The sequence below is a fragment of the Brachyhypopomus gauderio genome, chromosome 19, assembly GCF_052324685.1.
Source record: "Brachyhypopomus gauderio isolate BG-103 chromosome 19, BGAUD_0.2, whole genome shotgun sequence".
Classification (NCBI taxonomy): Eukaryota; Metazoa; Chordata; class Actinopteri; order Gymnotiformes; family Hypopomidae; genus Brachyhypopomus; species Brachyhypopomus gauderio.
Window position 1 is genome coordinate 45,145 of NC_135229.1, and position 26,019 is coordinate 71,163.

Below are 26,019 nucleotides of genomic sequence, written 5' to 3' on the forward strand. Positions count from 1 at the left end.
AACACTTTTCTTTTATTAGTCGGATGAAATTTGCTAATTTTTTTTGGTTGGGATTTTTGTTTTTTTTTTTACTTTTTTGCCAAAATCATCAATATTAAACCAATAAAAGGCTTGAACTACTTCAGTTGTGTGTAATGAATCTAAAACATAAGTCTAATATTTATCAGTACATTACATAAAATAATGAACTATCACAATATGCTAATTTTTTTTTAGAAGGACCTGTATAATATTTATAATATTTCTGAGATTATTTTGTGGCATTTCCTGTCTATGTAGCAGTGCAAATTAATATATGTAAATATAATATATATAAATATAATATATATATATATATATTTCATAAAAGCCAAATCGCAGAAATAACATACATACAATGGCTATATTTGATTGTCTAAATATCTAGATACGGATAGAATATATATATCATTTGTACTGATCGATTTTGTTTTTTACCTAATTTTAGATTACACTTGGACAGTATAAAAACTTCTAAATTTTAACCCAGAGACTGACTGACTATTCAACCATTCATACATCTATTCATCCATCAGATATAAAGATATGGAAGTACAAGAGTATCGGTATGCGTGTCATTAGCACATTTTGTCATTAGTGTATTTATTACTGGGTGGTGTGTGTGTGTGTAAAAGTATTGCAGCAGCGGTTTTATTACCCGTGTTATATCTGTAAATCGTGCATATGCTCACACTAACATGATGTGCAAGTATGTTACATTACAAAAATATAGGTACACAGATTGACTGGTTTGTAGCGAGGTGGATTCAAAATTTGTTTACTCTGCAGCACGATTCTGTGAATTTGCCATCGCACTACACGTACCGCAAATGCATTGCAGCAGCACGTACGCCTACTACAAATACAACGTTTATTCTTTAGCGCGAAGATTAATTTCAAATCTTTAACGCGACTCAATCCAAAGGATTCATTCCTATTCAGCATAAGAATAATTACCTTCACGCTATAAAGAAAGATAGATTCATGGGTTGTAACTTTTGAATTGCTTCTTGAAGCTGTGTCAAAAGTGCTATACAGATTGTCACGGTGACAGCTCCGGACCCTTCCCTGTGGGCGTGCCGCTACGTTGTTTGCGTGTTATGTCCATGTTTGTTCTTCCGTGGGCGTGGGTCGTCTGTGAGCGTGTTCGTGGTATCACCTGTGCCTTGTCTCGAGGTCACGTGGGTCTGTGTAAATTACCTATTTAATGTGCGTTCGCGCAGTGTCTTGTGCTCGTCTTTGTCCAAAGTTCATGCCTGTGTAAGCTTCCGCGTCAGCGTGCTTGCACCGTCTGTGCTGGGCTTTGTTTTTGTGTATTAAACGTTTTATGTGCATCGCAAGACGCTCGTCGTGTCTCCTCCTTCCTCCCACATGCCAGCGTCACAGATGAGCTGGCCAAGCTGGTTTTCCTTGGAAAGGACAGTGGGGGTCAGCGCTTCAAAGTAAGCATAAAATACGTATGAAACACATAAAATGGGCTAGTCATTGTCTGGTTTGCCTTGCAAAAATCCTCATACTTTTTGCCATATTATTGCTTGACCTGCTGCCTCAGTGCTCCACATTTGAATAATAAAAGGATGGATAATGGCTCTCTAATTGATGGCAAGAAGCAGGGGTGATGTCCTGGAGATCCTGAAATTTGTCTTGCGAGTGTTAAAGATCAAAATGTTCTTTAAATGTTATTTAAATAACATGACACATTTTTTTAAGTTTACAAGGAAACGTAAAAAGTGGACAGGAATACGCTGCCGAGCCGCAGGGTAGTTGTGGTTCTTGTTTCCGAGAGTAAATATGCACTACTTACTGTAATTCATACTATTTTATTATTTACAACATTCCTTGTTAATTGTTAGAATTAGTACCTATTATATATTTTTATACATTTTGGGATTTTGTCATGTAAAAAATCATAAAATCTATATTTTTTCCGCCGATCAAACTCCGCAGACAACCGGTGAAAAAGTGAAGACCCCCAAATTATTTTTCCCCATTAATATCTTATAAAAACCCATGAAAGAGTGAATTCGCAAAAGCTGAAGCGGGAAGTGGCACGGGATCACCGTAACAATACAAAAAATAAAGTATGAACTAACCTACAACAGAGTGCAAAATAAATATTAAATTAAGAGCAACATTAAGATAATAACTACATTCAGAAGAAAATATCAACTTAATTGTGCATTCTAAAAGAAAATGTGAGTGACAGTGCAAACGTGAATCACGTCCTTAGCAACAGTTTTCTGGGTGACAGTACGTTGAACGAATCAGAATGAACGAGAGCCCTCAGTTCAGTGAACGAATCACTGAGCATGCGCTGTTCCCTCGCAATGGATGTCTTCGCGGGTGATTCAGTGATTCATGGACCACACAGCAGTTCCTCAGCCAGCTGGACGGTCGCTGCTGAGCTCAACTACTGAACTGAAAAAGGAACAAGCAGCTGAGGAAGTGATTCAATTCAGTTTGTTCACTCAAATGATTCCTTCATTTGAAGAATTGTTCACGAATGACACAACACTACTCAGAGTGCTATTAAGTTAGGTAGGGGGAGTGCCTTTGGTAGAAGCTTTGCTGTCTGCTTAACTTTGGCAAAGATGAGGTGGCAGTCTGCCATAGGTGTGCAACCCCATGATTGCCAAAGCAGTAGAAGCTTGGTATCCTCCTGAAAATTGTACGGAAGCTCTCCACTGTCTTGGACTTCAACCCAAGGCCACCCGGGGAGTTGCGTAATGCACGTGACATCCTTGGCCCTTGGTGTCAATCACCTGGCAACGGGTGGTTGGGGCACAGGCTCTGGAGGCCCTATTCGGGGTTTCTATGACCTAGCTCCAGTGGCATGCTGGAGTATGCCCTCATTTGGGGGCCCACAAGCTGCCTGGAAACCTGGCGGTGTTAACAGATGGCATGCTTGTGGTTTCTGTATGTCTATCAGGGTGTCTGCACATTTTTAAATCTCAAATTCAATGACTTTTAAGACCTTTTTAATACCTCTCACAAAAAATAAATAATACCAGGGTTGCCAACTTTTCAAGATCGCTTGGAGTGAGATTTGAACCTGGAGGGGGTGGCGAGTGTAAATTGTTGGGGGGGGGTGGCGACCGTAAGTTGTTGACGGGGGTGCACGACCTCGCGAAGCGACAGCACGCGGGGAGCTCGCGCAGGGCCGCACAGTAATTGCCACCGCGATTACGTCATTGTCAGTACGCGGAACCTCATGTATAAACCAAGCTTGATGCGGCTAAGGGATTACGGCACATGCAGCGCCGTGCGCAGTGCCCTAGTGCCTGTACATTTACATTGTAATGGTCCAATGAAGGTCATTTAAAAACCAGGACATTTCCTCACTTTTTTTTTTTCCAAAACCGGGACAAGACGTGAAATACGTCCCGGGAAATACGGACGTTTGGTCGCCCTACACAGTAGACAAATCATTTTTGGCACTTACAGCTAAACTGCAAGATACATCGCGCCTCATACGAATCACTGGAAGGTTTCAGCTAGCCACAATATTTTTCATCCTCCAGCCACTTCACTGAATGGACATTTACCCATGTCTGCATCGGAGCCTTGTATTGTTGTTCCCGCCGCAGGCCTCAAATAAGAAAAGCAGCTTGCTGGCAGCTAAAGCATCGTCTGATGTTTCCACCTGTTAGGTGACGTACTACTGCCATTAGGCGGAGTATACGGCCGTTGCGGAAATGATAATTATTGTGGGATATAGATTGGTAAAATAAAACAGAAAAACTGAGCAACACACTTATTTAATGTCTCCCCCCCTAAAATTCCAGACATTTTAAGACATTTTTAGACCTTGAATATGTAAAACTAAATTTAAGACATTTTAAGACTTTTTAAGGACCCGCGGGTACCCTGGTCTATGTCTATTGTATGTATGTCTGTCTATATCTGTTTGAGTATGACTATTGACATGTTTCCTTTCTCTTTTTCAGATATTTCACCATGGAAGCCTGTCTTCTCTGCTATAAAGGCTTCGCCAATTTAAGCCAGCACCTCAGATTAAGTCATAATGTTAGAAATATCATGGAGCGGTCCCTCTTGCTCAAACTAGTGTCAGGGAGGGTAGATATTAGAAAAGAAAAATGCTGCCTACCAGGCTGTGGTCAGTCCACATCTAGATTGGACAGACACCTGAAGTAACACAGGGAGCCGTCAAGCACCCGTAGAGCAGTCATTATACAGGAGGTCAAAAGAAATGTCGTGCTCAGACGTTTGGCGGAGCTCAGGGCATCTGAGCCACAAGTTGCCCTCGTGTCCGATTTAGACCTGAGGGAGAAAGAGGAGGAAGTGACCAGACTGGGTCATGTGGCAGAGGATGCCCCATGCTCTGAGGAGGAGGAGGAGGAGGAGGAGGAGGCGGCGGGGGCAGAATGCTCCAACTGCAACACTAAAAAAAACAGAAATCAAAAACCTGAAAGATGTTGGCTGTAACAACAGAGCTCCAGCTGCTGAGGCGCAAAAAACCACCTTTTGCACAGGCGCCTCAAAAAGAAGTCTGTGCAGGCACACAGAGGGTTAAAGAGGGTTAGGGTGACGGCCCAAACCAAGCATAGTGTAAGCTGTCATAGAGCATTTAAAGTTAACGTGACTGCTCTGGTGTGTATAAAGTATAATGTATTTTTCTTACAATCTGAACCTTAAGAAAAAGCAGCTGTGCAGGAGGCAGAGGCAGGGGCGGAGCAAGAGCAGGAGCTGGAGCAGCCTGCCCCCCCAAGAACCTCAATTTCCTGATCATGTGCCTCAGCTCAGTAAGTGCATCCAGGTGTGCTTTGGCTGAATTTTTTAAAGTACGTTTCCTTTGGTGGAAAATAAGTAATTCCTCATATCTCTTACGCTTTTAGATGAACTGCTGGAAGACTACCAGCACCACCAAGAGGGGCCTGACCCTTCATACAGACTACAAAATAATGTCAAGAGTAAGATATATCGCATAAAGCGGTTTATTGCTTACATTGCCACAGCCACCTCCAGGAGTTACATTGCCACAGCCACCTCCAGGAGTTCACCTTCTTGGACAACGTCAAAAGGATTAGAGAGTATGGGACTATTCTTTACTCTAAAATTTTGTTTTAATGTTTAGATGTTTTGTGACTCATATGTACGTTTTCATGTTTTGCAGATGGGTCAAAAGCCTAATGGGGAGAAGGTGGTGGCTAGCACACTATAGCCCATAAATTGGGCTACATTTTTAATACTTATAAGACACGCCACCCCCCACCTGCCGCCTGAAGCCCGTTTCCCTGATCAATATAACTAGGGAAATAAAGGGCACCATAAAAAACAAAGGCGATCCGTGGTAATACATGAAATTTAAGTAAAGGAGTGCAAAGATGGACACGCCATCTCCAAAGAGACGCTCCTGCAGTGTCGGGTAAAAGCCAAGCAGCAGATCCCTGAAATATTGAGTGAGTCCTGCATCATACCTCACTTTAATAACATTTTTTCTGCTGCACTTTACATCAGTCGATGTGTCTCATTCTTGTGTTTTTATTTGTCAACACAGAGACCCTGGAGACCAAGCGATCTATAAAGCTTCAACGGTCATTTTACGGGTATGTAACGGCTTACCTGTCGTCTATATACGGCCACCGGACTGGGGTCTACCAGAACCTGCAGGTGGAGGAAGTGATGAGAGCCAAACACAGTCCAGAGTTGGACGTGTACCTCATCAATGTGAGCGCACGTTCAGTTCATAACATTGTGTTTTATACATACAGCATGGCAAAATGTGTCATTTCTTGTGTGTTTTGTCCTTTTGTCTTTCTAAACAGGTGGAGTCTCATAAAACAAATGAGACCTTTGGTGTGGCCCAGCTCCTCCTCACTGGGGAGGAGTACGGATGGCTTCGGGCTTATGTGCAAATTAGAAAAGGGCTGACTGGGGGCAAAATATCTAAATTTCTATTCTCTATTTCAACCCCAAATACATGGAGCAAATGAAGCTCCCAGGCAAACCCAAGTTCACAGATTTAAGAAGCTCCATTGCCACCCATGTAAGTGTTTTTTTATAACAGAGGTGACTTGTCACTAACAATTATGTATTTTCCCAGTGGTCTGATTTTGTTTCCCTTCACAGGCAAGAAACGAACTGGACCCTAAACAAAGGGAAATGATGTCACACTTTATGTGCCACAATACGGCCACCGCAAATAAGTTTTACGCCCTCAATTTAAATCCAGCCTGGTCAAACCTCCTCAGAGCTACCAGAAGCCCCAGCTTCTACAAACAAGAGAAAGAACAAAAGAAAACACCTGCGACCTTCTAAAAGACTTGCGCTGGAGTCATCCGAGGAAGAAATGGAAGTTCCCTTTCAAGAAAGTGGTACTTCCTTTGAAGAGATATGCACTCTTCACACACACACACACACACACACACACACACAGTAAAATGTGCATGTATGTATTTGTGTTTTTTTCAGGACATTGAGGAGGATGAGGAGCAGGGGGACAAAGAAAAGAGCACATCACAATGTAAGACTTACAAGCTCACCAAGGCTTGTTTTGAGCAGACTTTCGCCACTCAAATTGAGAAAAGCATCCCCCAAAAGAATTGGAATACTTCATATGATTAATCAAAGGGACAAAAATGTAAGAACCCACAAAGCTGTTAAACGGTTATATAAAAAAGTGTTAATGTAGTGTTAAGTAGTATTTGAACTTGTTCATGTTTGTTTGTTTTAGCTTTTTAATGATAGTGTTGTGTTTATAGAGTTCAATTTTTCTAGTGTATATATATTTAAATTAGTGCTGTCAATTACAGGTGCCGCGATTAAAAGTACTCACCAGGATTTAGCTCAAGCTTGCTAGATTTTCTAATTAGCAATCCAGGTAAAATTAGTGGAATCAACACAATCCAGGAAGCCTGAGCAAAATCCTGGTGAGGACTTTTAATTGCAGCACCTGGAATTGACAGCACTAATTTAAATTGTTCTTGTTTCTACCGTCTTATCATATCCATAGTGTTCTATTTTGCTAGTATGTATACATTTAAATTGTTCTTGTTATTTTAATTTTGCATATTCAGTGTTTGTTCAACATATTTTAATCATGCTTTTTCATAATTCCATTTGTATTTTAAATTTTTAATAAGATATTTTGTTTCACAATATGTTATATGTTGTTCCTTCTCCTTAAACCTTAATTTAAACCTCCTTTAGTTAAACCTCTTTAATTAAACATAAAATAAAACAAAATCAAATCACAAAACATCCCACTTGCAATCTATTTGACTGATTGCAATAGATTGGAAGTGGGACGTAGGAAAATAAATATAATTAATAATATTATATAATATAATAATAATAAATATATTTTATGCTATGTAACCTTTAGTGTCACGCACCGTTATTATAATAAACTTAGGACTACGCCACCGTCAACTAGAGGAAAACCAATCAGTAACGTTTCACCCGCGCTATATTACTGCTGGCGAAAATAAAATTGTTAAAACTGCAGAGGCTGAGATGCAAATCATTTATTGTGTCAGAATGGCGGATTTAGGAGACTAAATCCCCTGTGGATTTTTTATGGTAGTGGACCCAAACGCCTTGTCCATGCAGTAAGCAATATTACAAGCGTGAGAAACCAAAACCAAGTCGCGCTGAATATTCAGAGAAGATGACGAGGGAGAACTGAAAGTAATCGCGGAAATACTCAATGTGTGTAACAGGAGAGAACAGAAAGCAATCACGGCAATAACTGACGTGGAAGACACAGGAGAACAGAAATAGTCACGGAATGAAAACCAAAACCAAACAGATAGGAAGAAAGACAGCAGGAGGAAAACTTGAGAGAGGCCAGGGAGCGGCGCAGGAGGTAAGTACTCGAAGTGACAGTATAACAAACAAAAAATCTTAAACAAGAAAGAGGCCGGGTGGCGAGACACCTTGTAGAGACAACAGAGAAAAGGGCTGAAGGTTGGCCATCCTTATAAACCCAGGACAACAGGTGCAGGCCATCACCGCTGATTAGCCTGAGGTCTGGCTCTTGGGCTCCTCCTGGTGGCGACTGGAGGACCCGCCCTGGGGCCAGCCCTGACAGAGCCCCCCCTCTAGGCCCGAGACATTTACATTTACGGCATTTAGCAGACGCTCTTATCCAGAGCGACTTACAAACTGCTTTGCTTCTGATCACAGAATACATCCTAGGAAATAGTACAGATAGGCCAGAATTCAAGACACCATTGAGTCAGACTACTACTAAACTACAGGAGTCAGTATCATTACCTAGTGGAGTGGTTCCCAAACTTTTTCTGCCGTGACCCCCTTTAGTAGATAAGAATATTTTTATTCTCCACTGCCACCTATCGTTTCGGAGAACACTGCAGTGAAGCTCGCGCAAGTAAACGCTTCGTGCAGGGTCGCGCGATGTGGGCGGAGTCACGCGCTACGGTCACTCGCGAAAGTATAAACCAGGCTTTACTTCCAAGCTCCGCGCCCAACCTAGGGGGCGCGCCCCCCACTTTGGGAACCACTGACCTAGTGTTTGCAAGTTAGGCATTTGCCAAGAAGCACAAATAACCATAAACAGATTGTTTGCAGAGACCCCGCAAACAATCTCCTTGCCTTGTTTGAATAAGACAAAGGAAGATTCCCAGGCTTCTACCATAAGTAGCAATTAAAAATAAATGTTAGTACTCCGTGTCAGTCACATCCAGTCTACTGTTGCTCCTCTCCTGATCAGAACACCAATCATACACATCTGTTATTATTCTTAACCAATTGTGTTAAGACATGTTCTTTATTCTGTATTTAACTACATGCATTATCATTACACTGGAACTCTTTCCTGACACCTGGCCAGCACTGGATCACTGAGGGTAGAACAAAATTCTAATCCTGTTTATGAACCCTTATGAACAGTCTAGAGATGATTCCATTAAGACATGGGGGTCTAAGCTTTGTTATGTTAAACCGAATACAGGGGACAACCCCAAAACTTGGTTGTTTTGCTGTGGTGCATAACTAACCCTAACCACGAGTTCAGGTGGTTCACCTCTTTCCTTGAATTGTCCAAGAATTTAAAAGGAGGTGGATCACGTTTTCTGTAACTTGGCTAGAGTACAGGTGGCTCCTGACACTTCAAGTTTGGGATGGACAAGAATGGGATATGGAGGCAGTTATGATTTTATAATAATTTATAAAATTTAATATATAATTTATATAAGCTTCTGCACGTCGATGGTGGGGCAGGGGTAGAGTCTTGGACCCCCACCCCAAAGTTGCTCCATCGGGTTAGGGTTTATATTTTTAAAAAGTCTTACACTAGTTTTTCACTATTGTCAAAGTGGTATGAATGGGTTTCAATGGGCGGGGCTCCTTGACTATTGCGCCCCCTGGTGGAGCTCCAACTCGGGGGTATATCTAGGGCCCTGGGGGGGGGGGGGGGGGTAGGATGACGAGGGTTTGCTCTGCGGGGGTATGGTGCACCCCCTTGGGGCAGGGGTAGAGTCTGGGACCCCCACCCTAAAGTATCCATCTCAGGTTAGGGTCCATATTATCAAGGGGTTTTACACTAGTGTCAAAGTGGTATCAATAAGATTCAATTACTTTTATATTAGTCTGGTTAGTAAAATATTCTTTTTCAGGATATGGCACCTACACAAAGTGCGTGTCCGATATGTGCAGTTATTTACTGCAACTTATCACAGCACCTCCGGGTGTGTCACAAGGTGACAAATAAAGATGAAATGACGCTACTGCTGCAGCTCTCCAGTGGGAGGTAAGTGAATAATTAGCATGTTAGCATGTTATTAGTGTGTTATTAGCATGTTAGTATTGTATTAGCATGTTAGTGGGTTAGCAAGGTATTAGCATGCTAGCATATTGTTAGCATATTAGCATGTTGTTAGCATGTTACCATGTTAGCAATTAGCATGTAACTAATGTAATTAGCATGCAATAAACATGCATTGAGCTAATAATGCTTATGTAATTAGCATGTTTTGCATCTTTTTGTGTAAAATTTTTTGCAGAGTGAAAGGCATTTTCGATTGCAAGGTGCCGGACTGCAACTCCTCACACATCAAGCGCTTGGATAAGCACTACAATAAAATGCACCAGGATGTGTTGGTATGTTTAAAACCATCTGTTGTGTAGGACTGCATATTAGCTTATTAATATACGCATATTGCAATTTTTTCCCTTGTGTTTATTTTTTAGATTGGGGACCTTGCCAAATTTACAAAGTTGTCGAAGGAGGAGTACATTTTAAGAAGCCTGGCCTCATTAAGGGCGAATGTTCCTAGGCCCCCGCTTGTTTCAACGCTGGATGGGGGTTACAGCCCACTTCCAGCATATTTATTACAAGGGTCTTTCACTGACATGTCCAGTGAATTGGACGAGGCCCCGGTCCCTTTTGAGCCAGAGCACATCGGTGAACCAGAGGCATGCTCCACCCCAGTTGCTGCGACATCCGTCCCTGGGCCCTCCACCTCTGTTGCTGTACACTCCACGGCAGACCCTGCGCCTTCCACCTCAGTGCCTAGGCCCTCATCCACCACCAAATGTGATGCTCGCTCATCCTGTAAGTTATCAAATCTGGAGGTACAAAGGTTAAAGAAGGCACTTGCGGAAGCTAGCCCCGGAGAAAAGTGTCAGAGGCCAAGCTGCAGGGCAAACTTTGAAAGGTTGGTGGACCTGGAGAAAGCCTTCAGGAATACACAGTCCCCCATACGGTCCAAACACAGCCTCAGCTCTCCGATTTCGAAAGAAATCCACCCTAACATCAGTAAGTAGTGTCATAAAGGTTGAGAGTTTGACCAAATTTTTTATGTATGATTCACTAATTATGCTTAATATGTCTTCCCTAGGGCGCATTGTTAAGGAATTTACAATTGTAAATTCTGGTGCAAACCTGGAGGGGCGAAAAAAGGAGAACGCCATCTCGGCGGAAAATCACATTTTCCGTTTTGTCAACTTTAGTATGCGTGACATGCCAGAAAAGAAGGGGACATTCTCTTTCTTGCGAAACGGGGATAATTTTGGAGTAAGTAACGCATGTCATAGTGAAAGTTAACATGCATACGAATGAGCAAATGTCTGCATATTAATAAGCTAATATCTGCATACTAATGAGGTGATATCAGCATACTAATGAGCGAATACCCGCATATTGATGCGGCAATATCCGCATATTAATAAGCTAATATCCGCATACTAATGAGGAAATATCCGCATACTAAATAACTAATACCCGCATATTAATGGACTAATGCATAACAATGAGGAATTTTGCAAATATAACAAATTTGTTGTATTTGCAGATACATGACTCACCTGAAGGGGAAGGGGCTGGCGGTCACCACTGTCAGAAATATCTTCCTTACCCTTCGCAAGTTCATTAAATATTTACATTGCCTTCCTATAATGGATGCAAGGATTACAAAAAATGACATAGCTTGGTTGAACTTAGAAGTAAGCAAGCGACTCACAGGCCTGAAAAAAGAAGTAACAGTTCACCGACAAAAAGTGAAGAAACGCCTCAGCAGTAAGTGTAGAATAGCTCCATTAATGATGTGCATATTAATGAGGTGGTCTATGCATATTCATGCGTTGATATGCGCATATTAATGAGCCAGTGCATAATGTGTTTCAGAAAACAAAATCAGCAAAGAAGAAATCAGGTCCTTTCGAAAAAATGCCAGGAAGCTGATTCCTCTAAAACTGGGTAAGTCATTTGTTTGTGCATGCTAATGTATTTTGCTAATGTAACAATAATGCTAACGTTATGAATTTTGTGTCAATTTAGACCGTCTTGAGAAATACCCGAATACCATGACAGCGGCCCAATTCATAGGCCTGCTATCAGGTTATCTTATCCTGAGTTAGGGGTAGGGTTCATATCATGAAAGTGGCATTTTTCCATAGACATATGATGAAGATGCCTGATATTATATACATGTCCCTGACCCTAACCTTTTCCCATAGGTTTTAGCATGGACGTGTCCATAATATATTATCAAAGTGTCTTGAATTAGGGGGCAGTGTTGAGCAATTTTCTTGGACGTTTTGCTAATATGCCTTAGTTTTTTCCTGATGCCAACTGTATGATACGATTATGTTTTTTCCCTAGGGTTAGGGTTAGGGTCACGCTTAAGTTTGCGTGACCAGACAAATATACCTGGATGAATCGGTTCATTACCCTCGCGAAGGATTTGCCTGGGGGTGGATCACCGTTCTTCTTCAACAGGAATGGAGGGCAGTGCAAAAAAACTATTAGTCCATTTCAGGATGGAGTGGACACGCTTGGGTTTTGGAGGATGCCAGTTTTAAGGCTTTCAGGACAGCAATGGTGTGCCACGTAAGTATTATCCATATGTAATTACCATGGTATGAATATGTAATGAGGATGTTACGCCTATGTAATGAGCATATTATGCATATGTAATTTGCATGTTTTTCCCATTTTCAGATCAAAAACATGCCTCCTGAACAAAAAAGAAAAATACAACGTGCCATGTGCCACTCAGATGTGGTGAGCTCTAAATTCTACGTGCCTCTTAGCACAGTGGCAGAGGCTGTTGAGATAAGAGAGCTCCAGTCACAAGCCCTAGAAGAGAGCCCAGCAATGGGCGAGAGGCCAGAGCCTGCCAGGGAGAGCCCATCATCCTCCAGTCAGGTTGTGGCCAAAAAACGGTCAGCAAAGAGAAAAATTCGGTTCATTGACAGTAGTGAGGAGGAGGAGGATAAAATACAGGAATATAATCCAAGAAACTACTCTCCCAAATCTATAAACTTTTCACATCATGACACCATTTCACTACCAATAGACAAATGGACTTCAGACCTTTAGGCTCAAACCTTTAAAATATCATCAAATTCTAACATACAGCTAATTCAATATAAAATATTACACAGAACACACATCACTATCGAGAAAATGCATCGGATGGGCTTCACTGACTCCAACACTTGTACACACTGCCCCATGGTAACAGACAATCATCTTCACGCATTCTGGAACTGCCCCCCCTCTGTTTTGGTCGGAGGTCTTGGGAGAGCTGTCCAAGATCCTCCGCATCCCAATTTCTCCCACCTTAGCTCTGCTTGGTGACCTTTCCTCTCTACCAATGCCTAAACATCTGCAAACATTCATCCTCATTTCTATAACAGTGGCTAAAAAGATTATTTTACTTAACTGGAAAGACAGAACATTATCAATAATATAGTGCTGCATCAAGGCACCTCAGTGGGAAGTCTGTGGGAAGGAAAAAGTGTGGCAGAAAACGCTGCACGAGAGGAGGTGAGCGGACCCTGAGGAACATTGTGGAGAAGGGCAGATTCCAGACCTTGGGGGACTGCGGAAGCAGTGGACTGAGTCTGGAGTAGAAACATCCAGAGCCACCGTGCACAGGCGTGTGCAGGAAATGGGCTACAGGTGCCGCATTCTCCAGGTCAAGCCACTTTTGAACCAGAAACAGCGCCAGAATCGCCTGGCCTGGGCTACAGAGAAGCAGAACTGCAAATTTTGCATGTCATTTGGAAATCAAGGTGCCAGAGTCTGGAGGAAGACTGGGGAGAAGGAAATGCCAAAATGCCTGAAGTCCAGTGTCAAGTACCCACAGTCAGTGATGGTCTGGGGTGCCATGTCAGCTGCTGGTGTTGATCCACTGTTTTATCAAGGGCAGGGTCAATGCAGCTAGCTATGAGGAGATTTTGGAGCGCTTCATGCTTCCTTCTGCTGAAAAGCTTTATGAAGATGAAGATTTCATTTTTCAGCACGACCTGGCACATGCTCCCAGTGCCAAAACTATTGGTAAATGGTTAACTGACCATGGTATTACTGTGCTCAATTGGCCTGCCAACTCTCCTGACCTGAACCCCATAAAGAATCTGTGGGATATTGTGAAGAGAAAGCGGAGAGATGCAAGACCCAACACTCTAGATGAGCTTAAAGCCGCTATCTAAGCATCCTGGGTCTCCATAACACCTCAGCAGTGCCACAGGCTGATTGCCTCCATGCCACGCCGCATTGACGCAGTCATTTCTGCAAAAGGATTCCCAAACAAGTATTGAGTGCATAACTGAACATAATTATTTGAAGGTTGACTTTTTTGTATTAAAAACACTTTTCTTTTATTAGTCGGATGAAATTTGCTAATTTTTTTTGGTTGGGATTTTTGTTTTTTTTTTTACTTTTTTGCCAAAATCATCAATATTAAACCAATAAAAGGCTTGAACTACTTCAGTTGTGTGTAATGAATCTAAAACATAAGTCTAATATTTATCAGTACATTACATAAAATAATGAACTATCACAATATGCTAATTTTTTTTTAGAAGGACCTGTATAATATTTATAATATTTCTGAGATTATTTTGTGGCATTTCCTGTCTATGTAGCAGTGCAAATTAATATATGTAAATATAATATATATAAATATAATATATATATATATATATTTCATAAAAGCCAAATCGCAGAAATAACATACATACAATGGCTATATTTGATTGTCTAAATATCTAGATACGGATAGAATATATATATCATTTGTACTGATCGATTTTGTTTTTTACCTAATTTTAGATTACACTTGGACAGTATAAAAACTTCTAAATTTTAACCCAGAGACTGACTGACTATTCAACCATTCATACATCTATTCATCCATCAGATATAAAGATATGGAAGTACAAGAGTATCGGTATGCGTGTCATTAGCACATTTTGTCATTAGTGTATTTATTACTGGGTGGTGTGTGTGTGTGTAAAAGTATTGCAGCAGCGGTTTTATTACCCGTGTTATATCTGTAAATCGTGCATATGCTCACACTAACATGATGTGCAAGTATGTTACATTACAAAAATATAGGTACACAGATTGACTGGTTTGTAGCGAGGTGGATTCAAAATTTGTTTACTCTGCAGCACGATTCTGTGAATTTGCCATCGCACTACACGTACCGCAAATGCATTGCAGCAGCACGTACGCCTACTACAAATACAACGTTTATTCTTTAGCGCGAAGATTAATTTCAAATCTTTAACGCGACTCAATCCAAAGGATTCATTCCTATTCAGCATAAGAATAATTACCTTCACGCTATAAAGAAAGATAGATTCATGGGTTGTAACTTTTGAATTGCTTCTTGAAGCTGTGTCAAAAGTGCTATACAGATTGTCACGGTGACAGCTCCGGACCCTTCCCTGTGGGCGTGCCGCTACGTTGTTTGCGTGTTATGTCCATGTTTGTTCTTCCGTGGGCGTGGGTCGTCTGTGAGCGTGTTCGTGGTATCACCTGTGCCTTGTCTCGAGGTCACGTGGGTCTGTGTAAATTACCTATTTAATGTGCGTTCGCGCAGTGTCTTGTGCTCGTCTTTGTCCAAAGTTCATGCCTGTGTAAGCTTCCGCGTCAGCGTGCTTGCACCGTCTGTGCTGGGCTTTGTTTTTGTGTATTAAACGTTTTATGTGCATCGCAAGACGCTCGTCGTGTCTCCTCCTTCCTCCCACATGCCAGCGTCACAGATGAGCTGGCCAAGCTGGTTTTCCTTGGAAAGGACAGTGGGGGTCAGCGCTTCAAAGTAAGCATAAAATACGTATGAAACACATAAAATGGGCTAGTCATTGTCTGGTTTGCCTTGCAAAAATCCTCATACTTTTTGCCATATTATTGCTTGACCTGCTGCCTCAGTGCTCCACATTTGAATAATAAAAGGATGGATAATGGCTCTCTAATTGATGGCAAGAAGCAGGGGTGATGTCCTGGAGATCCTGAAATTTGTCTTGCGAGTGTTAAAGATCAAAATGTTCTTTAAATGTTATTTAAATAACATGACACATTTTTTTAAGTTTACAAGGAAACGTAAAAAGTGGACAGGAATACGCTGCCGAGCCGCAGGGTAGTTGTGGTTCTTGTTTCCGAGAGTAAATATGCACTACTTACTGTAATTCATACTATTTTATTATTTACAACATTCCTTGTTAATTGTTAGAATTAGTACCTATTATATATTTTTATACATTTTGGGATTTTGTCATGTAAAAAATCATAAAATCTATATTTTTTCCGCCGATCAAACTCCGCAGACAACCGGTGAAAAAGTGAAGACCCCCAAATTATTTTTCCCCATTAATATCTTATAAAAACCCATGAAAGAGTGAATTCGCAAAAGCTGAAGCGGGAAGTGGCACGGGATCACCGTAACAATACAAAAAATAAAGTATGAACTAACCTACAACAGAGTGCAAAATAAATATTAAATTAAGAGCAACATTAAGATAATAACTACATTCAGAAGAAAATATCAACTTAATTGTGCATTCTAAAAGAAAATGTGAGTGACAGTGCAAACGTGAATCACGTCCTTAGCAACAGTTTTCTGGGTGACAGTACGTTGAACGAATCAGAATGAACGAGAGCCCTCAGTTCAGTGAACGAATCACTGAGCATGCGCTGTTCCCTCGCAATGGATGTCTTCGCGGGTGATTCAGTGATTCATGGACCACACAGCAGTTCCTCAGCCAGCTGGACGGTCGCTGCTGAGCTCAACTACTGAACTGAAAAAGGAACAAGCAGCTGAGGAAGTGATTCAATTCAGTTTGTTCACTCAAATGATTCCTTCATTTGAAGAATTGTTCACGAATGACACAACACTACTCAGAGTGCTATTAAGTTAGGTAGGGGGAGTGCCTTTGGTAGAAGCTTTGCTGTCTGCTTAACTTTGGCAAAGATGAGGTGGCAGTCTGCCATAGGTGTGCAACCCCATGATTGCCAAAGCAGTAGAAGCTTGGTATCCTCCTGAAAATTGTACGGAAGCTCTCCACTGTCTTGGACTTCAACCCAAGGCCACCCGGGGAGTTGCGTAATGCACGTGACATCCTTGGCCCTTGGTGTCAATCACCTGGCAACGGGTGGTTGGGGCACAGGCTCTGGAGGCCCTATTCGGGGTTTCTATGACCTAGCTCCAGTGGCATGCTGGAGTATGCCCTCATTTGGGGGCCCACAAGCTGCCTGGAAACCTGGCGGTGTTAACAGATGGCATGCTTGTGGTTTCTGTATGTCTATCAGGGTGTCTGCACATTTTTAAATCTCAAATTCAATGACTTTTAAGACCTTTTTAATACCTCTCACAAAAAATAAATAATACCAGGGTTGCCAACTTTTCAAGATCGCTTGGAGTGAGATTTGAACCTGGAGGGGGTGGCGAGTGTAAATTGTTGGGGGGGGGTGGCGACCGTAAGTTGTTGACGGGGGTGCACGACCTCGCGAAGCGACAGCACGCGGGGAGCTCGCGCAGGGCCGCACAGTAATTGCCACCGCGATTACGTCATTGTCAGTACGCGGAACCTCATGTATAAACCAAGCTTGATGCGGCTAAGGGATTACGGCACATGCAGCGCCGTGCGCAGTGCCCTAGTGCCTGTACATTTACATTGTAATGGTCCAATGAAGGTCATTTAAAAACCAGGACATTTCCTCACTTTTTTTTTTTCCAAAACCGGGACAAGACGTGAAATACGTCCCGGGAAATACGGACGTTTGGTCGCCCTACACAGTAGACAAATCATTTTTGGCACTTACAGCTAAACTGCAAGATACATCGCGCCTCATACGAATCACTGGAAGGTTTCAGCTAGCCACAATATTTTTCATCCTCCAGCCACTTCACTGAATGGACATTTACCCATGTCTGCATCGGAGCCTTGTATTGTTGTTCCCGCCGCAGGCCTCAAATAAGAAAAGCAGCTTGCTGGCAGCTAAAGCATCGTCTGATGTTTCCACCTGTTAGGTGACGTACTACTGCCATTAGGCGGAGTATACGGCCGTTGCGGAAATGATAATTATTGTGGGATATAGATTGGTAAAATAAAACAGAAAAACTGAGCAACACACTTATTTAATGTCTCCCCCCCTAAAATTCCAGACATTTTAAGACATTTTTAGACCTTGAATATGTAAAACTAAATTTAAGACATTTTAAGACTTTTTAAGGACCCGCGGGTACCCTGGTCTATGTCTATTGTATGTATGTCTGTCTATATCTGTTTGAGTATGACTATTGACATGTTTCCTTTCTCTTTTTCAGATATTTCACCATGGAAGCCTGTCTTCTCTGCTATAAAGGCTTCGCCAATTTAAGCCAGCACCTCAGATTAAGTCATAATGTTAGAAATATCATGGAGCGGTCCCTCTTGCTCAAACTAGTGTCAGGGAGGGTAGATATTAGAAAAGAAAAATGCTGCCTACCAGGCTGTGGTCAGTCCACATCTAGATTGGACAGACACCTGAAGTAACACAGGGAGCCGTCAAGCACCCGTAGAGCAGTCATTATACAGGAGGTCAAAAGAAATGTCGTGCTCAGACGTTTGGCGGAGCTCAGGGCATCTGAGCCACAAGTTGCCCTCGTGTCCGATTTAGACCTGAGGGAGAAAGAGGAGGAAGTGACCAGACTGGGTCATGTGGCAGAGGATGCCCCATGCTCTGAGGAGGAGGAGGAGGAGGAGGAGGAGGCGGCGGGGGCAGAATGCTCCAACTGCAACACTAAAAAAAACAGAAATCAAAAACCTGAAAGATGTTGGCTGTAACAACAGAGCTCCAGCTGCTGAGGCGCAAAAAACCACCTTTTGCACAGGCGCCTCAAAAAGAAGTCTGTGCAGGCACACAGAGGGTTAAAGAGGGTTAGGGTGACGGCCCAAACCAAGCATAGTGTAAGCTGTCATAGAGCATTTAAAGTTAACGTGACTGCTCTGGTGTGTATAAAGTATAATGTATTTTTCTTACAATCTGAACCTTAAGAAAAAGCAGCTGTGCAGGAGGCAGAGGCAGGGGCGGAGCAAGAGCAGGAGCTGGAGCAGCCTGCCCCCCCAAGAACCTCAATTTCCTGATCATGTGCCTCAGCTCAGTAAGTGCATCCAGGTGTGCTTTGGCTGAATTTTTTAAAGTACGTTTCCTTTGGTGGAAAATAAGTAATTCCTCATATCTCTTACGCTTTTAGATGAACTGCTGGAAGACTACCAGCACCACCAAGAGGGGCCTGACCCTTCATACAGACTACAAAATAATGTCAAGAGTAAGATATATCGCATAAAGCGGTTTATTGCTTACATTGCCACAGCCACCTCCAGGAGTTACATTGCCACAGCCACCTCCAGGAGTTCACCTTCTTGGACAACGTCAAAAGGATTAGAGAGTATGGGACTATTCTTTACTCTAAAATTTTGTTTTAATGTTTAGATGTTTTGTGACTCATATGTACGTTTTCATGTTTTGCAGATGGGTCAAAAGCCTAATGGGGAGAAGGTGGTGGCTAGCACACTATAGCCCATAAATTGGGCTACATTTTTAATACTTATAAGACACGCCACCCCCCACCTGCCGCCTGAAGCCCGTTTCCCTGATCAATATAACTAGGGAAATAAAGGGCACCATAAAAAACAAAGGCGATCCGTGGTAATACATGAAATTTAAGTAAAGGAGTGCAAAGATGGACACGCCATCTCCAAAGAGACGCTCCTGCAGTGTCGGGTAAAAGCCAAGCAGCAGATCCCTGAAATATTGAGTGAGTCCTGCATCATACCTCACTTTAATAACATTTTTTCTGCTGCACTTTACATCAGTCGATGTGTCTCATTCTTGTGTTTTTATTTGTCAACACAGAGACCCTGGAGACCAAGCGATCTATAAAGCTTCAACGGTCATTTTACGGGTATGTAACGGCTTACCTGTCGTCTATATACGGCCACCGGACTGGGGTCTACCAGAACCTGCAGGTGGAGGAAGTGATGAGAGCCAAACACAGTCCAGAGTTGGACGTGTACCTCATCAATGTGAGCGCACGTTCAGTTCATAACATTGTGTTTTATACATACAGCATGGCAAAATGTGTCATTTCTTGTGTGTTTTGTCCTTTTGTCTTTCTAAACAGGTGGAGTCTCATAAAACAAATGAGACCTTTGGTGTGGCCCAGCTCCTCCTCACTGGGGAGGAGTACGGATGGCTTCGGGCTTATGTGCAAATTAGAAAAGGGCTGACTGGGGGCAAAATATCTAAATTTCTATTCTCTATTTCAACCCCAAATACATGGAGCAAATGAAGCTCCCAGGCAAACCCAAGTTCACAGATTTAAGAAGCTCCATTGCCACCCATGTAAGTGTTTTTTTATAACAGAGGTGACTTGTCACTAACAATTATGTATTTTCCCAGTGGTCTGATTTTGTTTCCCTTCACAGGCAAGAAACGAACTGGACCCTAAACAAAGGGAAATGATGTCACACTTTATGTGCCACAATACGGCCACCGCAAATAAGTTTTACGCCCTCAATTTAAATCCAGCCTGGTCAAACCTCCTCAGAGCTACCAGAAGCCCCAGCTTCTACAAACAAGAGAAAGAACAAAAGAAAACACCTGCGACCTTCTAAAAGACTTGCGCTGGAGTCATCCGAGGAAGAAATGGAAGTTCCCTTTCAAGAAAGTGGTACTTCCTTTGAAGAGATATGCACTCTTCACACACACACACACACACACACACACACACACAGTAAAATGTGCATGTATGTATTTGTGTTTTTTTCAGGACATTGAGGAGGATGAGGAGCAGGGGGACAAAGAAAAGAGCACATCACAATGTAAGACTTACAAGCTCACCAAGGCTTGTTTTGAGCAGACTTTCGCCACTCAAATTGAGAAAAGCATCCCCCAAAAGAATTGGAATACTTCATATGATTAATCAAAGGGACAAAAATGTAAGAACCCACAAAGCTGTTAAACGGTTATATAAAAAAGTGTTAATGTAGTGTTAAGTAGTATTTGAACTTGTTCATGTTTGTTTGTTTTAGCTTTTTAATGATAGTGTTGTGTTTATAGAGTTCAATTTTTCTAGTGTATATATATTTAAATTAGTGCTGTCAATTACAGGTGCCGCGATTAAAAGTACTCACCAGGATTTAGCTCAAGCTTGCTAGATTTTCTAATTAGCAATCCAGGTAAAATTAGTGGAATCAACACAATCCAGGAAGCCTGAGCAAAATCCTGGTGAGGACTTTTAATTGCAGCACCTGGAATTGACAGCACTAATTTAAATTGTTCTTGTTTCTACCGTCTTATCATATCCATAGTGTTCTATTTTGCTAGTATGTATACATTTAAATTGTTCTTGTTATTTTAATTTTGCATATTCAGTGTTTGTTCAACATATTTTAATCATGCTTTTTCATAATTCCATTTGTATTTTAAATTTTTAATAAGATATTTTGTTTCACAATATGTTATATGTTGTTCCTTCTCCTTAAACCTTAATTTAAACCTCCTTTAGTTAAACCTCTTTAATTAAACATAAAATAAAACAAAATCAAATCACAAAACATCCCACTTGCAATCTATTTGACTGATTGCAATAGATTGGAAGTGGGACGTAGGAAAATAAATATAATTAATAATATTATATAATATAATAATAATAAATATATTTTATGCTATGTAACCTTTAGTGTCACGCACCGTTATTATAATAAACTTAGGACTACGCCACCGTCAACTAGAGGAAAACCAATCAGTAACGTTTCACCCGCGCTATATTACTGCTGGCGAAAATAAAATTGTTAAAACTGCAGAGGCTGAGATGCAAATCATTTATTGTGTCAGAATGGCGGATTTAGGAGACTAAATCCCCTGTGGATTTTTTATGGTAGTGGACCCAAACGCCTTGTCCATGCAGTAAGCAATATTACAAGCGTGAGAAACCAAAACCAAGTCGCGCTGAATATTCAGAGAAGATGACGAGGGAGAACTGAAAGTAATCGCGGAAATACTCAATGTGTGTAACAGGAGAGAACAGAAAGCAATCACGGCAATAACTGACGTGGAAGACACAGGAGAACAGAAATAGTCACGGAATGAAAACCAAAACCAAACAGATAGGAAGAAAGACAGCAGGAGGAAAACTTGAGAGAGGCCAGGGAGCGGCGCAGGAGGTAAGTACTCGAAGTGACAGTATAACAAACAAAAAATCTTAAACAAGAAAGAGGCCGGGTGGCGAGACACCTTGTAGAGACAACAGAGAAAAGGGCTGAAGGTTGGCCATCCTTATAAACCCAGGACAACAGGTGCAGGCCATCACCGCTGATTAGCCTGAGGTCTGGCTCTTGGGCTCCTCCTGGTGGCGACTGGAGGACCCGCCCTGGGGCCAGCCCTGACAGAGCCCCCCCTCTAGGCCCGAGACATTTACATTTACGGCATTTAGCAGACGCTCTTATCCAGAGCGACTTACAAACTGCTTTGCTTCTGATCACAGAATACATCCTAGGAAATAGTACAGATAGGCCAGAATTCAAGACACCATTGAGTCAGACTACTACTAAACTACAGGAGTCAGTATCATTACCTAGTGGAGTGGTTCCCAAACTTTTTCTGCCGTGACCCCCTTTAGTAGATAAGAATATTTTTATTCTCCACTGCCACCTATCGTTTCGGAGAACACTGCAGTGAAGCTCGCGCAAGTAAACGCTTCGTGCAGGGTCGCGCGATGTGGGCGGAGTCACGCGCTACGGTCACTCGCGAAAGTATAAACCAGGCTTTACTTCCAAGCTCCGCGCCCAACCTAGGGGGCGCGCCCCCCACTTTGGGAACCACTGACCTAGTGTTTGCAAGTTAGGCATTTGCCAAGAAGCACAAATAACCATAAACAGATTGTTTGCAGAGACCCCGCAAACAATCTCCTTGCCTTGTTTGAATAAGACAAAGGAAGATTCCCAGGCTTCTACCATAAGTAGCAATTAAAAATAAATGTTAGTACTCCGTGTCAGTCACATCCAGTCTACTGTTGCTCCTCTCCTGATCAGAACACCAATCATACACATCTGTTATTATTCTTAACCAATTGTGTTAAGACATGTTCTTTATTCTGTATTTAACTACATGCATTATCATTACACTGGAACTCTTTCCTGACACCTGGCCAGCACTGGATCACTGAGGGTAGAACAAAATTCTAATCCTGTTTATGAACCCTTATGAACAGTCTAGAGATGATTCCATTAAGACATGGGGGTCTAAGCTTTGTTATGTTAAACCGAATACAGGGGACAACCCCAAAACTTGGTTGTTTTGCTGTGGTGCATAACTAACCCTAACCACGAGTTCAGGTGGTTCACCTCTTTCCTTGAATTGTCCAAGAATTTAAAAGGAGGTGGATCACGTTTTCTGGAACTTGGCTGGAGTACAGGTGGCTCCTGACACTTCAAGTTGGGGATGGACAAGAATGGGATATGGAGGCAGTTATGATTTTATAATAATTCATAAAATTTAATATATAATTTATTTATATAAGCTTCTGCACGTCGATGGTGGGGCATGTAAGTGGCATGAACTCACTTTTGTATTCAAAGATAGAGAATGCTTTACATTTTATCTTGCTTATGAAGATATTTTTACCTTAGGTCTAGAACATGTACCCCCAGAAAAGTAGACAAGTTCAGAGGGCCATGAGACACACTGAATACTGATGGGGTGGCAGAAATACGTACCATTCCAGCTGCAGCAATCGGAGAGTCTCCATTACCAGCACTGTCTGTGATGCCAACAGCAACAGGATTTACCCCTAGATCAAGGGAAAGAAGTAACCCTCCAGGGTCAGAGAAACCACTGAACATATCCTAAAAAATGCATTGCCATGTTGTCACAGGCCCTAAATTTATGTGAAATGATGCATTCAATTTTATTTTCAGATGTTTTAACATCCAGTTGCTGTTCCAATACATGCCTCACAAATCTGAGTGTGAGGGAGTACTCGCACATCTGTGAGTGAGGGAGTACTCGCACATCTGTGAGTGAGGGAGTACTCGCACATCTGAGTGTGAGGGAGTACTCGCACATCTGAGTGTGAGGGAGTACTCGCACATCTGAGTGTGAGAATACTTCAAGTGCTTCTCCTGTCCTGCACTATTTATCATGCTCTGTGCACACAGTAAAGAGACAGAGAGGGGGCGCTGTTTGTGCTGGTCCAACACTTAATGCCCTGGTTTTATTGAAGGTTTGTTTTTGTTCATCTCCATATGGTCATTTTTTTCCTCCCCCAAAGACTTAAATATCACGTGAGTCTGGAGCAGAGGGGGTGTGGCTGAAAGACTGACTATGCCATTGGAATGGGCACACAGACTGTGGTACATATAAAACAACTGTAGCTTTGTGAAGTACCATCCTCTTCACAGAAGAGAAGCTCACGCACTTCCCAAAGGAAGCACAGCGGCGTCCGGGACCTCTGGACAATCCTTACAGGAAACAGGCGAAAAGAAAAGTCCATCTCTGTTCACTTTCTTTTCTTATTTTTTCATACAAAGTGGAATGATCGTGATGCACACAGAAGAGTCACTGCAGTTCTCTCCCTCCATCCTTGCAGGGGCCAGAAAAAACACCCTGAAGCCTCAAGACACACAAACCACACACACATCTTCAAAGACACAGCAGGAGTGATTCACAATAACTCCCTTCTCTCCAAATGACTTCAAAAACCTGTGTGACCAAAGGGTAACATTTAGGAGAGCAACAAGTGTCCTAAAGGGGAGGGGGAAAAAATATTGCTCGAAGGGAGGAGCAGCCAGATGAAGGGGAGGAGCTGAATAAGAGAAGGAGGAGTTATATGAGGTTTTCAATGATGTCTGGGGGCTTTGAGAATGTCAGATAAAGACAGCAGGCACATGAGAGAGAACCAGGGAGAAGAGAACAAATGAGAGAACCCCACACACACACACACACACACAGATACACCTGCACGCTCTCACACACATACACAGATACACCTGCACGCTCTCACACACATATACACACACACACACACAGATACACCTGCACGCTCACACACACACACCCCCCCTACACATACAGCCACGCACATGTGCGCACACACACACACACACACACACACACAGAGATACACCTACACACAGGCACGTGCGCACACACAGGTTCACACACACAGACACCGGCACACCTACACAGACACACACAGAAAACCAAGAGGTTACAGTGTATAAAAATAAACAAAAATCCTGTAAACACCCCACAATAAATAGATAAAACAGCAGGTTTACGCCATGCATGACATCTCACACCCACACAAACGAATCTCTCACACTCGCATACTAACAAATGAATCTCTCACACTCACATACTAACAAATGAATCTCTCACACTCACATACTAACAAATGCGCATTTAGTCTTTTTCTACCCCCCTCCCCAAGTGCAAAACATCACAACTCTGAACAGTTTCTGTATTCAGTAATGTTATATACAAAGGGCCATATTACAAATATGTAGTACTGTACACAGAATAAATGTCTTATTTCATAATTTACACGTTGATATTTGACAGTAACAAAAAACAAACAAAAAAAAGCATTGCAGTAAAGTCCCAACAGTTGCCATGGAAACACAGCGTCACTATGATGCACAGCATCTAGCGTAGATGCTCCGAGTGTTTGGGTGGCGTGGCTACGTAACCATGGCTACTGTATTTTCTGTTATACTGTTCAACGTTGGCTTTTCTTGTTCATGGTTTTCCCTGAAAGAAAGAGCAGACAACACACACCGTGATTTAGATCACACAGTACTATACACACACACACACCCTGATTTAGATCACACAGTACAGTGGGGAACCGTCAGGGCCCTCTACGCCCTCTCAGAGGGCCTAAAATATTCTTAAAACACTATATATAATTATCCAATTTAATTTTACCTACTTAGTTTTACAATCGACATCTAAACAATTACAGAAATATAAGCAAATAAATTATTCACCCGTGTCTATTCAATCTGTGTTGGAAGGTGAGGGGTTAAGTGAGCCTGTGTCTCCCCCTATCAGGACTGTGATGCCCGTTTACAGAGGGCCTGGCAGTTATAATTCAGCGCAATACCAGTTTCAAATGACAGTAAAATTGACCAATCATATCTGTCGTCTTAGTGGGCGGGCTTAACTGTATGATAATTTCCGCCCGCTGTGGCGACGCTAGCTGTCGTTAGCCTACCGCCGCTATCTAGTTTCGATTCATC

General features: G+C 42.1%; 2 protein-coding genes and 2 long non-coding RNA genes across 8 annotated transcripts in view; 3 read left to right on the forward strand and 1 right to left on the reverse strand.

The window, feature by feature from the left end:
- The first annotated feature begins 5,542 nt into the window (after positions 1–5,542).
- On the forward strand, positions 5,543–6,348 carry LOC143483375 (uncharacterized). The gene is made up of 3 exons (XR_013122483.1): positions 5,543–5,706; positions 5,805–6,025; positions 6,109–6,348. It is a non-coding gene; the product is annotated as an uncharacterized LOC143483375 (long non-coding RNA).
- Positions 6,349–6,410: 62 nt separating this feature from the next.
- Positions 6,411–11,518, forward strand: LOC143483374 (uncharacterized). Of its 2 annotated transcripts, none has more exons than XM_076982213.1 (7): positions 6,411–6,619; positions 7,701–7,846; positions 9,618–9,751; positions 10,005–10,101; positions 10,192–10,759; positions 10,842–11,017; positions 11,295–11,518. In XM_076982213.1, the coding sequence occupies exons 2-7, from the start codon at positions 7,769–7,771 to the stop codon at positions 11,373–11,375; spliced, it is 1,134 nt and encodes a 377-aa protein (XP_076838328.1). In that variant the 5' UTR covers positions 6,411–6,619; positions 7,701–7,768; the 3' UTR covers positions 11,376–11,518. The 2 variants fall into 2 exon arrangements, with proteins under 2 accessions (XP_076838328.1, XP_076838329.1); XM_076982214.1 differs by having other exon boundaries at positions 6,415–6,502.
- Positions 11,519–19,636: 8,118 nt separating this feature from the next.
- LOC143483196 (uncharacterized) lies at positions 19,637–20,420 on the forward strand. The gene is made up of 3 exons (XR_013122440.1): positions 19,637–19,800; positions 19,899–20,119; positions 20,203–20,420. It is a non-coding gene; the product is annotated as an uncharacterized LOC143483196 (long non-coding RNA).
- Positions 20,421–23,958: 3,538 nt separating this feature from the next.
- Positions 23,959–26,019, reverse strand: part of epc1b (enhancer of polycomb 1b) — a 29,045-nt gene continuing 26,984 nt past the window's right edge. For all 4 annotated transcript variants that reach the window (XM_076981427.1, XM_076981424.1, XM_076981425.1 and 1 more), the window contains one exon: positions 23,959–25,528. In XM_076981427.1, coding sequence (XP_076837542.1) covers positions 25,459–25,528 — 70 coding nt within the window. In that variant the 3' untranslated portion in view covers positions 23,959–25,458. The remainder of the gene's footprint in view (positions 25,529–26,019) is intronic.

What these genes read in the sequence shown, in the direction of transcription:
- LOC143483374 (XM_076982213.1), top strand. Translation starts at nt 7,769, where the DNA reads ATGAAAACCAAAACCAAACAGATAGGAAGAAAGACAGCAGGAGGAAAA. An exon ending in AGAAATCCACCCTAACATCA is followed by an intron (nt 10,760 to 10,841) that starts GTAAGTAGTGTC and finishes TGTCTTCCCTAG; the next exon opens with GGCGCATTGTTAAGGAATTT. An exon ending in GAAACGGGGATAATTTTGGA is followed by an intron (nt 11,018 to 11,294) that starts GTAAGTAACGCA and finishes TTGTATTTGCAG; the next exon opens with ATACATGACTCACCTGAAGG.